The sequence below is a fragment of the Cyprinodon variegatus genome, unplaced genomic scaffold (assembly GCF_000732505.1).
Source record: "Cyprinodon variegatus isolate N-32 unplaced genomic scaffold, C_variegatus-1.0 Scaffold109, whole genome shotgun sequence".
NCBI lineage: Eukaryota > Metazoa > Chordata > Actinopteri > Cyprinodontiformes > Cyprinodontidae > Cyprinodon > Cyprinodon variegatus.
Window position 1 is genome coordinate 343,641 of NW_015150562.1, and position 12,714 is coordinate 356,354.

Below are 12,714 nucleotides of genomic sequence, written 5' to 3' on the forward strand. Positions count from 1 at the left end.
AGTCACTCATGTTGCCTTTAAAGTGGCTCATATGAAAGATTCTCTGGTTCTGCTGTGACACACTTTCAGGAGAAACAGGTTTTCAAGAAACAATAAAGTGTTTCTCTAAGTGGAGGCTTTTAAAGCAGAAAATGTTGTTTGCTTGTGTCTGATGGATGTGGTCACGCAGCCCCATGTCCAAACGCTCCGATTCGCCACATCCTGATTTCCCTTAATGACTATTGATCACTGAGCACTTATGACACTGGATTAACGTTTCAGTCTTTCTCAGGAAAAAGCCTATTCTGTGAAAACTGTAATAAACCAATAATATCGGCCAAACGCATAACAAGAAGAGGAATTCAACGCTGATATCATGCAGCATCCAATGCATTAATCCAGCTGCTTTAGACCTCTTTTGCAGAACATTAACATTTTGGAGACGTTTAAGGCACAAGTCGGTTATGGAAAAATATCCTAAGCTTAGAGCCTTTCACAGCAGTATTCAATCTATCGAGCTCTAAAACTTCAGTTTAGGCAAAAGGATGTGAAGTTTTCTATTAGACTTTTTTGTCTCTCATCCAGGAGGATGAGGACCCTCTTGGATGAGATGGGAAACAGCTTCTAGAAAACCTCACATCCTGATGCCCAAAGTGAACTTTTCAAGCTTGGCCATGACCTGGAACCTTCATATACATTCAATCTATCATTTTAAAAAGGCTGTGGTTATGTCAACATGTGGAAACTAAAGGACACAAACCATTCAGCCAAACATGCAGAATCCGACGAGAAAAGCAAAAATCAGAGTTCAGAAGAGCTGCAGAAATCCTCAGCTTAGGTGAGATACGGTAATCTCTCAAAATGGGAATCTACAAATGTGGAACATTATTACACATGGAGATGAACCCCAGTTATCAACAAGACACCCATGTGTCAGGTTGTGTGGAGATTTTTTGAGGAACCAAATGCAGAGAAAGAAGCAGAAGTGGTTTCTTGTAGATTTAATGATCCGAATGGTGTCAACTGAAGCAAAAGTCCACAAAAATAATACAGAGAAAAAACTAAATCCAGGAGACATCAGGGAAAACAGTAACAGTAACAGTACTCAGTAAGCAGTAACTAAAGAGGAGGAATATTAATAGGAGACTGAAAAGACTTGACTAATTAGCACATTGGGAGCAGGTGTGGAAAGAAGAATCTAGAAGGGAGGTAGGAGAAGGAGACTGACACAAGAGGGAAACAGAGGGTAAATAGGAAATACATAAGAACTCAAATACAACCGAAAACAACTAGAATGAAACTGGAAATAAAACCAATGAAAACTCAAGAAGGAAACTAAACAGAACCAAAACCGTGACACCATGGGGACACAGATAAAGTGCCTGCTCCTAAATAGAGGCCTACGTTACGCCTAAAACTGCAGCCTAAAGAGCACCATGGTGCCGTTTTTTCTGCAATATCAAACAAAGTCGCTCAGTGTTAATAGGAAAGTAGGTGGAGCAAAATGCAGGACAGTCTGGGAAGAAAATCTGTTTGAAAGTGTCAAAGACTTGAACCGGGTGGATGTTCACCTATGTACATTGCAGGAACTATAGAGTATATGTGAAAGGCCTAACAGTCAAGGTTCCAGTATTAGTGCATGATGGCTAAGCAAAACCTAGCTTACAAAAAGAGAGTGTGTAAGTTTCACCCACCCCAAAAGACTGAAGTAAAAACAGAGGATTAATATATGAAAACTTTGTTTTTTTATTGTGATAATTGTTATTAATCCTTTTCTTTATAAATGTATCTCACTATTGGTTCCATTATGGTTTGTAGTCACAACATGAAAAGAACAAACTAAGTTTGAGTGTTAAGAATACTTCTGCAAGGCAATGCATGAATACAGTTTTTTATATTTGCAAACTATTTATATAAAACATGTGCCAGCAGTAGGATCCTAACCCAACTTTATGGACAACAGTTTCTCGCTGGGAGTGCATATCTGTAAGATGAGAGGAAAGGAGCTCAGATGCTGCATGACAGTTAGCTTTAAACTTCCCATGCCTGTAGTAAACACCCCATGCCTGTGTTTATACTCGCGCAGCAATGTTAGTGCATGTTTGGGCTTCAGATCTGACAGTCGGTCCTTGAATGTTTCTAAGACACTGTCCTGTAATGGGGCCCTGATGCAGGAAATGCTCAGAAAGAGATAAACCCTTAGAGCCATTGCACACAGATGACAATAATACAATGCCACATGATGAACAGGAAGTGCTTTAACCGTATCATATCACGACAATAAATGCCATCCGCTACAAAGACACCAACCCGGCCTTAGTGCTGCAACAAGGCGGCGCCATGTCAGCATTTTGCAGTCTTAAAAATGGTTCCTTTTTCCTGTGGCTTCCAAAGGGATATTAATTACTCCATCAACTAAAACGCTGCCAAATACACAGAGCCAAGATTCTCTTCAAGGCAATTAAGGCGAAGAATTTAATATATCAAATCTAAACATTTTAATCGTTTTTTTCTACTTTTCTTTTTTGTAAGCTTAGTCATAACTCAGCTATGATCATCCACTTTTGGTTGGCTCTACATTCAGGTTTGGACTTTGACTAGACCTTTCTAACAGGTGAATATGCTGAAGTCAGCTGTAGATTTCTGCCCTCTTGGGAGATAAACTGCACTTTGCTCCATCAATATCTCCATCATCTCTGACGAGCTGCCTGATCCCACATCATAATGCTGCCTTTACCATGTCTCACTGTAGATGTTAGCTTTCCTCTTCACATGGTGTTTTGCATGTCATCCACAAACCTAAAAAAAGTGACTATTTAGTTGACTTGATCAGTTGTTGATTTTATTAATTGGTGTCAGAGTAAAACAATTGTTTTCCTTACACTTTAATTAGACACATGAAAGTTTTTAGAAACAGAAATTCAAGGAGCAACGATCCTTTTTTGTCAAGGCACAGTAAAGAGCCTCCTCATTTAAACACACTCAGAAGGGTTACATCATCTCTAACCAGAGAGGTTCCTCTGATATAATCAGATGGAGAACATGCATAATTCATCTTAATCAAATGTTTAGCACTGGTTACTTCTCCCACTCATCCAAACCTGATGCTCAGACCACTTCCACCTCAGGGGGGGAGAGGAAATGAAGCATCAGAGGAGACAAAGAGGGGTGGAAATGGGGTAGATGAGGTAATCATTCTCCAAACATTTAAAAATTCAAAACCCCCAGCAGGTGCTCTTCACCACACCCAAACCGCATCTTAAAAAAGAAAACATCCCTAAAATAACTGAAAGGGGAAAGTTTAGGTGATGCATCCCTGCTGTCTCTAAAAGTAAACAAGTGCAGCTGCAGGTGGGTCTTGGTGCTAAAGGCGTGAGGGGAGCGCTCTTACACACTTTCTGTGAATGAATGGAAATGCATCTAATTGTTGCATGACCCCTGGCTGAGGGTGACAGTTGCCTCATGACAGCCACACCCCACTTTTACCTCATCCCACTCCTGAGGTGTGATGGTTACATATTGATGATGTTAGGAGCTGTGTCATCCCTCTAGAGGCCTGGTGGCATCACCTCTGATGCCCTGACATATAATAAAACAGCCTTGTAGGATGGGCTGCATGCTCCGCTGTTTGTTTTGTTTTCACTTTGGGGAGAAAGAGAAAACAGAGGGGTGATGGATGTGATGGAGCTGCAGTTGCTACAAGGTGTGGCTACGCAGAAAAGGGTGGTTGTCCCCTTCACTCCCCTCCCGCCCTTCATTCCCTCCATCCTCACCTGGTCCATGATTTCAGTGAGCCTTCTCCCTCCTCCTGTTCCCAGTCATGGTCCCAGATCTCCGGATGCGTCCTCTTTTTCGTTTCAGTGTCCTTGTTCAGTAATCCCAAAAGAAACCCTGCGCTGTCTTGTCCTCAAAGAGGCGCGGCAGCCGGGCAGCCAGCAGCCACCGTTGCACATCTCCACAGAGGCATGTTTCTGTGTCTCCTTGTGTTTTCTCAGGGTGACAGTGTGACACCTCAGACTAAGCATCCATCTCCTGCCCTATGCTTTTCCCTTTCTGCACTAGGGATGGCAGCTGCAGGGGCAAGAGGGAAACCTCTATCGTGGATAACCATGCAAGCTGAACAGACTCCCGCTTTTCCCTCTCAAGCTCTTTCACTCCTTCCCTTTGCAAGCTTGCCCCCCTCCCTCCAGCTCTGTCGCCACTTCCCTCCTCTCTTTCCATCTCCCCTCCCCCTCCTGCTGCAGCTGAAAGGGAGCCAGAACGAGCAAATGGGAGAGAAGGAGCCAGGCAGAGAGGAGGGCGGAGGGTTAAGATTGGCTGCCAGGGGACCACGTGACCCCTTGGCAGGGGACCGAGGGACCCTCTACCAGCTGTCCAGCTCATGCTTCTCAGCAAACCTCTGTTGCCATTGACAACAGCTGCCTTGCAGCTCACCAACCACAGATCCCTGCTCGAAGCCATTGGCTGGCAGCAATCCTGGTGCCCGCCTACTATTGTGTGGGGCGCATGTTGGGACCTGTAGTTCAGTCAGATATGTTTTCCAGGAAGGAATATTTTCTTTCACTTCATGAGTCTGAATGGGACAAACCAAAACAAATCAAATCCCCACAAAATATATCATTACTACAATAAGTTTAGAAAAAAGGGAGACCTTGAGGTCCGGGCATTCTTGGTTGGGCAGGAAAAAGACATCCTCTGCTGTTTCCCTCTCGTGCTACACATGGGAGATTCCCACTACACAGCCGAAGGCCATGGCTTCTCTCACAGGCACCCCCTCCCACAAATTTTAGTCTTTCATTGTCGACTTTTCCTTAATTTGCACTTTCTCTGTCCTCCCTCCCCCTCTCTACGCTCCTGTTGGAGGTATTCTATCATTATGCTTAATTCCACCTTTAAATTCCCTCCAAAAACCCCTGCATTGGACGGAGGGGTTGCTGGAATTTACATGTTGCCATGAAATGAAAAAAGTGTGAAACCACACCCAATGATTTTATGTTTTGCTTTCAAGGACAAAAAACATTAATCTCCACCTTCTACCAGGCTGTGATAGTAAAGGCAACCCTGGAACTCATCTGTTTAAACCCAGTATTGCACCCCTTTGCTCCAGGCTGACAAGATATGGATGGTAAATAAAAGCAATGATGCAGACAAGTTCAGCAAAAAATCTAATCAAAAGTACTATACTAGAATGCATAGTGTCTAACATTCCTGGAAAATATGTTTTTATATAGATATTCAGATTTTCAGTGTAGTCCTGTTTCTGTGTCACTAACTGTATGTGCTCTCTTTCATCCTCTGACATGGGAGCAGGCTGAGAGCTCGTCTGCCTGGCTGTGTGGTTTCTGGATGGGGTGGCATGTGAAGTTGGTTGACATTAGCTTTTTGTATCTCTACTTCTTTCTGTTTGTCTGCTTCTATCTCCTTGAACCCCAGGCGACCTCGGCAGATGGCCACTCACACCGAGCCTGATTCTGTTGGAGCTTTCTTCCCGGAGTTTTTCCTCTCCACTGTCACTACAAGCATGCTTGGTGTGAGGGATTGCTTTCCAGTCAACGAGTCGATGCAATCAGCTGGTTTTTCCTCAGATAGAAAACTTTGAATCAATTTGACTGTATGATCTGGTTGAATTTTCTCTGTAAAGGGCCTTGAGATGACATGTTTGAATTGGCACTATGTAAATAAGCTAAATTAGATAATTGTTTTAATAATTCTAGTTTAATGGGTTAAGATAACACAAGATCAGCAGATTTTTATGTGTTTAATAAGATACTGTGTCAACAGATTTAGGCAGATGCATCTGTTTGTGGTTTTGTTCTAAACTGCTGCATTTGATCTCAGGCACGGCAGTTGATTCAAATTATATTTGACTAAGCAAACCTCCAGGGTTAGTCTGGAGGATCTTCCTCTCCTCTCTGTGTTCCACAGGGATCCCTTTTAGGCCTCCTTTTTCTTTTTTCTTTCTCCCACTTGACTTTATAGTGAAGAAGAATGTTGGATGATTCCACCTTTAGGCTATTTGTAGTAAGATCTATGTCCTGCTTGTAATGAATAAAGCCTAAATAAGTCAAATTCTCTGTAGGACACAGTTTTAGATGGTACTTTAATCATCTTGATTATTGTAATCCTCTTAAATAGAGATTAATTTATTGAGCAGATATTATATTATTATAATATAAAATGTTGCTGCATCTTTTTTAGATTGCAAAGAAAGCATGTTTCTTTGATTTCCTTTAGAATCACAAAATTTACTGAAAAAAATATGTTTCCCACAAGGTTATTTATTTTCAGCTGTACAAGTGAAAAATGCTTAAAACGGTGTTGTTGTATTCTAAAGCAGACCACATCATTTGTCTCAGAGTTTGTTTGTTGTTTTTCTTCTGTGGACACATCATTGGACCTCAGAACTTGGTCATTCGGTTGATTAATGTTGATTATTTTGTGCATTTTCCAACAATCTAAAAAATGAATCCAAATATTGGAGGCAAGGAATGTTGCCAGCGGCTCTAAGGCAGCCAGATGGCTCTCTTAGGGAATTTTTTCCCTTTTTAAGTAACAATAAAACACAACAAAAAGGCCATTTATCACAGGCCAAAGTATGGCTGCAATGAAAAATAAAGGCATCTGTGACAGAAAAGCAAAACATCACCTGCTAGTTTGCTGTGATTTAGTGGAGAAACATTTTGGTTGCAATCTGATGCAACCAATGCATCCATCCGTCTGTCATTTTCTCTCAATCAACACCCCCTCAACAGACATCTTTCTGCATCCTTGTTTGATCCAAACGGGTCTAAGATGAGCATTCGCCCCTTGCTTGAAGAGTAGATGTATTGACATTGTCAGATATATAGATTATGCTATCTGCAAAATAAATTAGATTATTTACCGTCCTGTTCCTGTGTCCCTGCATGTGTAAAAATAGTTTAACATTTTTGGAAATATGCCTTTAAATTTCCCACTAATGTTTACAGGAGAAAGACTTATATTGCTCTCAGTATGTAAAACCCATGGCTACAATTCTTACCACATTACCATAAGCATCAGCATGATGTAGCTTTGAGAAAGAGTGTATAAAAGAAAGGAAAATCTCACAGGTCCACTCAGAAATAAAGCAGTTTCCATAAATAACTGTACAGCTCACTAACAAAAATCTTATTTTTAAATCCAAACATGCAAAAATAAAAGTTTATTAAGACTCAAAGGCTTCCTCATAGTTTTATCCCATTTTGTCAAGAAATTTTTGCGGCAGACATAAAATTGAAATCATTTCTAGCTGTAATTCATTTTTTTTTTTTTTTTTAGAATATATTAAACTATTGGATTAATTTCGGTGAGAATTTGAAGCAAAGCAAGTGAGCCCATCATGGACCATTTTCCTACCAAATAGATTTTTTTTAAAAGCATAAAGTCATGGTTTTGTTTGAGATCATTTTAATAAGTGATTCATATTTGACTCAATTTATTATGTTTTAAATATGTTATTGCCAAAAAGAAATAAACTAGAAATAAACTATGATCAAACTATTAACATCATAAAAAGTATATTTTAAGAGGCAGCTTGGTGGTATGTAGTGACCACTGAGCGTTATTATTCCTTTTCTAATCGTTTATTATTTGGTCTATATCCCAAGATGTCACAAATTTATATCATGTGAATGCAATGTTTAATTTTCGTCTGTTGAAAATAATCTTAAACATAATTAGAATGGAAAAATAAACAAAGAAAAACTTACGACGCATCTGACTCCAATCAAGCATCACAGCAGAAGATTGTTTGTAATTAAAAGGGGGGCATGCCTGAAGCTCAAGGTCGCCTCCTGGTGGATATTTCAGGTATAGGTCATAATGTGGCTAAATAAAATAAAATAAATCAAACTAGGTGAAATGACTGCAGGTCAGGCAACATGCATTTACAGATTAAAAATAGAAAAGGGGATAAAAACTATTTCTAAAATACGAAAATCAGGCGACTGAAAAGTATGCTAAAGCATTGTACAGTACGCACTCATTCATTTCACCATTCCAAAGAAAATGCTAAACTTCCTTTTACCTGAATATTAGACTTTGCCCCAAAGGGCAACAGTCAAGTCCGTCCTGAGCCCATAAAGCTTTTAACTCATCTAATCTCTGAAAAACAGAACTCAAACACTGAAGTTATAACTTAGCCCCCCCGGCGCTGTCTCTAAGTGGCTCTAAAGCTCAGACTCCAAACAAAATTTGACATTTTATGAATCCCCAACAATACAAACCCGTAAGTTGGTTTCACAAGCCATTCCAGGCTGTGCTTGTCATCATAAAGCAAAAACATTTGTTTATTACTTTATTAAGTAAAAAAGATAAAAATAAATGTCCAAATATGTGACTTAAAAAAAGCCAAATCACAAAAAGCTTAATAATAAAAATAACTGAAATGTATTAACCTCACACTGGAGAAATTTACCTCTGCATTTGACCCATCCCCTTGGGATGGCACTGTGCGGCGCCCGAAAAGCAGTGCAGGGTTAAAGGTCATGCTCAGGGACCCAGAGTACAAGCTGTAGGGATGGAACTGGGTACTTGCATCCTTTTCAGAGCACAAGCACAGCTCTAAGCACTAAGCCACCCCCCCCAGTTAATTTGATGGATTTCCCAACAGGTGGGTAATTAGGAGATATTCTTCCAAATAAAGGAGGATCTAATAAATCACCTTGATTTAATTTATGGCTCCTAATAACCAGTCTGAAAAAAAAAAATCATATAACAAACCTTTGATTAATATTTTAAAACTGCTTTAACAAAGGGAAGCAAACCTTATTACAGGTAGTCACCATCAGCCAGGATAAACTGCAGCTATCTTTCAATGAAAGACAGCAGTCTTTCCTGATATTAAAGGATTAGCATTAGCTTCACTGACTTAATAATTGAACTTTATTGATCTTACATTGGAGAAATTTACCTCTGCATTTAACACATTCCTCGGGGGAGCAGTGGGCTGCCATTGTGCAGCGCCCTGGGAGCAGTGTGGTGTTTAGGGTCTTGCTTAGGTTCCCAGAGTGCAGGCTGTGGGGATCAAACCGGGTATTACGACCTTCTCAGAGCACAAGCGCACTGCTCTAACCATTGGGCCCATTACTTATTATACAAGGCAAAGTTCCGCTTTACTTTACAGCTGAAATGATGAGGAGGAAACGTTGTGTGTGACATTATCTTTAATTAAAATCCTGTAAAACATGTTTTAGCTGATTATCAGTGCATCTGTAAGCATAACATTATGACATGGATACAAATAAAGAATCTGTCTTCATACAAATCATTTGTTTAGCCAGATGGGACAAAATTAGGAAAACAAACATTTAAACGTAGCAGTATGAGTGATCTGTTGCTATCAATAAGGAAGCATGAAGGAAAACACAGTGGAAACATCCTGTTTTAACACTGATTGAAGGAAAGCATTAAGGGCTGCAGGGCTGTTGGAGAGGATGAACTGAAGCCAAAGATGGAGGAAAATACAAGAGAATAAGAAAGGTGTCCATTGGTCTTCCTCTGGGTTTCCCATGTTCCGTCTGTAAGCTGAGAGGAGAAACATCATGACCTGCATCAGGATCTGGAAAAGATAAAAAAAAAACATCAAGGTTAGCTGGATGGAGATAAAGAGGGTCCTGACTAATCAGGTATTTTAAATTGGGTTTTCTGATCAGAATCTAGAGATTTAAAAAAAAAAGGAAAAAATATTTTTATTAAAATGAAATTAAATTGAGTTATTGTTTTGGTTTCTTTGTGTAATCAAAAGAAATTAAATTATTTTTTTAAAAACTTAGCTTTAAAATCATTTACATCTGATATCAACACTTCTTGGTCACATTTTCTAATAATAGCCACATTTATTGTGGGAAAAAGCAATCAGCTATGCATTTAGTTTAAAAAACAGGAGAGGAGAGAAGCTTTACCAGGACAACAGCTTCTTAAAGCAACCAAACCCCTCATAGGTGACCAGCTTCTTAGACTTTGGCCCAGTCCCATTTCTATCACTTGCACTCGGTTTGGTCCCTATAGCACTCAGTTTTGCACGTTGATGTGTAAGGTTAGTTTGTCCCAAGAGTTATAAGAGCTAGGGGGAAATGCCCTCCAACCCTTAAAATGATCCCTTCAGATGTCGGGGGCTGACTTTGGAACGGAGTGGCTTCCCAGAACTCATTCAGTGAAAGAAAGCTACCGTCCGGCTGTTGAAAAGAACTGCACAAATGGAATAATATTTTTATAATTAACCACACATAAAAAAAAAAAAAATGCTTGGATATCTTAGTTACACATAAATATAGGCTAAAGAATAAATACTTTTTTTTTAATTCTTTGGGATTACCCCGCCCAGGAAATTCTAGTTCCAGTAGCTTATATAGAGTACAAAGAGCAAGATGCTATTAAAGATTAAAAAAATTGTATATCACTCTTTTTTTTCTTTTTAATTGGCATTGAGCCTATAGTCTTCTAGGTTGCTGGGCCTCCATACCATAACCCTTATTTGTTGCTGTCTTCATAAATTCTTAAAAAAAAAAAAGTATATTGATGAAAAGATTAACCCTAAATCTTTAAACGCAAACCTGACAAAAAAAAAAAAAAAATAAATAAAACAACAAGAACAACAAAAAATAGATCTTTCTACCTATGTGTGTTTAAGTTGATCTCCCCATAGTTCAGCTCTGTGATTCTCCCAGATCAATCATGGGTGCCAAAAAAGTGAAATTAGTTATTAAATTAATGATTAAACTATTTATGTTTAGATTTAAAAAAAATATAGAAAATAAAAAATTATAAAAATAAATCAAGATACATCTTAGGCAGCCAAGTCAGCGTTTGCAGACATTGTTTTTATGGGATTATTACATTAATGGGACATTTTTCTCTTAACATTTAAGGCCTTCTGCCACATCGCGAATGCAAAGCGTCTGGCATCCTTAAAGCAGCGACTTACCTAAATCTATGATGGAGAGCAGGGATGCAGGACGGATTCAGGACGGATGCAGAACGGATGCGGGACGTCCGGCTGCGCAGGCAGAGGACTGACTCATCACAGCATGTAGATGATGTAAGAGAGAAAGACGAGGCCCATGACGGCGAAGAACATCAACACCAGAATGTCCACCATGGTGGAGGCGCTCAGAGGAGGGAAGCTGAGAGAAGGAGGCGCAGCGGAAACACCAGAGATCGGAAAAGATCGGAACATTCCGGGATGGAACCGAGAAAAAGACCCCGCCCACTTCCATACAAAGAGAAGCGACAGTAGGGAGACTTTTCGCTATTTTTAGTCAAATATAACTTGTTAAAAGCTTAAAGCGCCTCATTTATAGGGGATTCTGTAATAATAATATCTATATAAAAATATATCTAAATATTGTAGAGAAACACCACACCCTGAAAATCTGGGCATTGGCTATTTCATGAGGTCAGTTTTATAAATAAATAACAATTCTCTCATTGAAGAGCCAATATCTGCTTTGATGAATACGTATATTTATCAATCTTTGCAATTTGTTTTAAATGTTTTTAATATATATACATCTAAACAAAAGTTTGAACGTTTGATATCACAGAACCTGAGTAGATGTACAACTTTATTTCTTTTTTTCTTTAATATCTCTGTAGTGATTTCTGTATCTAAAATCCTATCTCTGTCCCTTATTACTGAATAAAAAATATTGTTCTATAATAACAGAAGGAAGAATTATACAAATACTTTGGTTTCCTATTCAGATCAAATGTTTTTAAATAAAATTGAGCATTAAGTCTAACAGAATACACGAAAGATTCAAATTTATCTTTTTTTGGCAGCATACCAAATTCATCTTGGCTAATTTTTTTTCTTTTTTTTTTTTTAAGTAGAACAAGCTGAAATAATATCAGTTAGATTTGATCTTTCTTTGTTGTCACACTAAATTTAGCAACATTTCTATGAGACCAAATTCAAAGACAAAATAGATATCTAAAAAATGTTTCAGTTGTTAAGAAAGGAAAAATGATTTTCTAGCAAATATGCAATCTGAAAAAGTAAATCCCTCCCCTTAAAATCACATTACTTTGATTAACCCCATTTATGGAGCCCAGGTTTATAACTTCAGCATTTCCTATTACTTAGTGTTTAAGAAAACAAGGAAACCCTAGCAGTTCCCCTTTAAACCAGGAGGTGGCAGCACTGATACTCTTAATTGCAATATCCTATTATTGCAATGGGAGATTTTACAGAAACACAATTATCTCCCTAAAAAACATTTTTATTCTGTACAGTGAACATTTTTACGGGGTTATATTACAGTCAGAAACATTTATATGTGTGTGTTTGTATTCTGCTTATTTCTATTCAAGTTTGTTTGTTTTAGTTCACTTCTCCTGGTGTTCCATGTGATCCCTGTATTGCTTCAAATATTTCTTCTAGATGAGAGTTACTCATTATAAAGCAGTTTTTGCTGGACTCGTTTTTCACCACTCAAATAAAATGTTTTCAGCAAAGCACCAGGATTTACACAACTTGGTTTTGAGTATGATGTGAAGAAATGATCACACAACTGTGTTTGAAGAACCATTGCTTGTTTTTGTTTTTTGTTCATTTAAAATTTTGAGACAAAGACTGAACAAAAATAAACTTCATGTTCCAGCTGGGTTTAGGGTTTTCTGATTTGATCCTCTAAGCATTGAAATTACTTTCCCATCTTTAAAGGCAGTCTGTTTCAATGACAGCTGAACTGTGAAAACAAAGAAACGGGAGTC

The 12,714-nt window shown here is 38.7% G+C and overlaps 1 protein-coding gene across 1 annotated transcript in view; it reads right to left on the minus strand.

Moving 5' to 3' along the window:
* The window catches only part of arhgap23 (Rho GTPase activating protein 23), a 78,309-nt gene extending 74,158 nt beyond the window's left edge, over nucleotides 1-4,151 (minus strand). Inside the window, exon 1 of the mRNA XM_015374814.1 lies at nucleotides 3,753-4,151. Coding sequence (XP_015230300.1) covers nucleotides 3,753-3,761 — 9 coding nt within the window. The 5' untranslated portion in view covers nucleotides 3,762-4,151. The remainder of the gene's footprint in view (nucleotides 1-3,752) is intronic.
* Nucleotides 4,152-12,714: the final 8,563 nt, after the last annotated feature.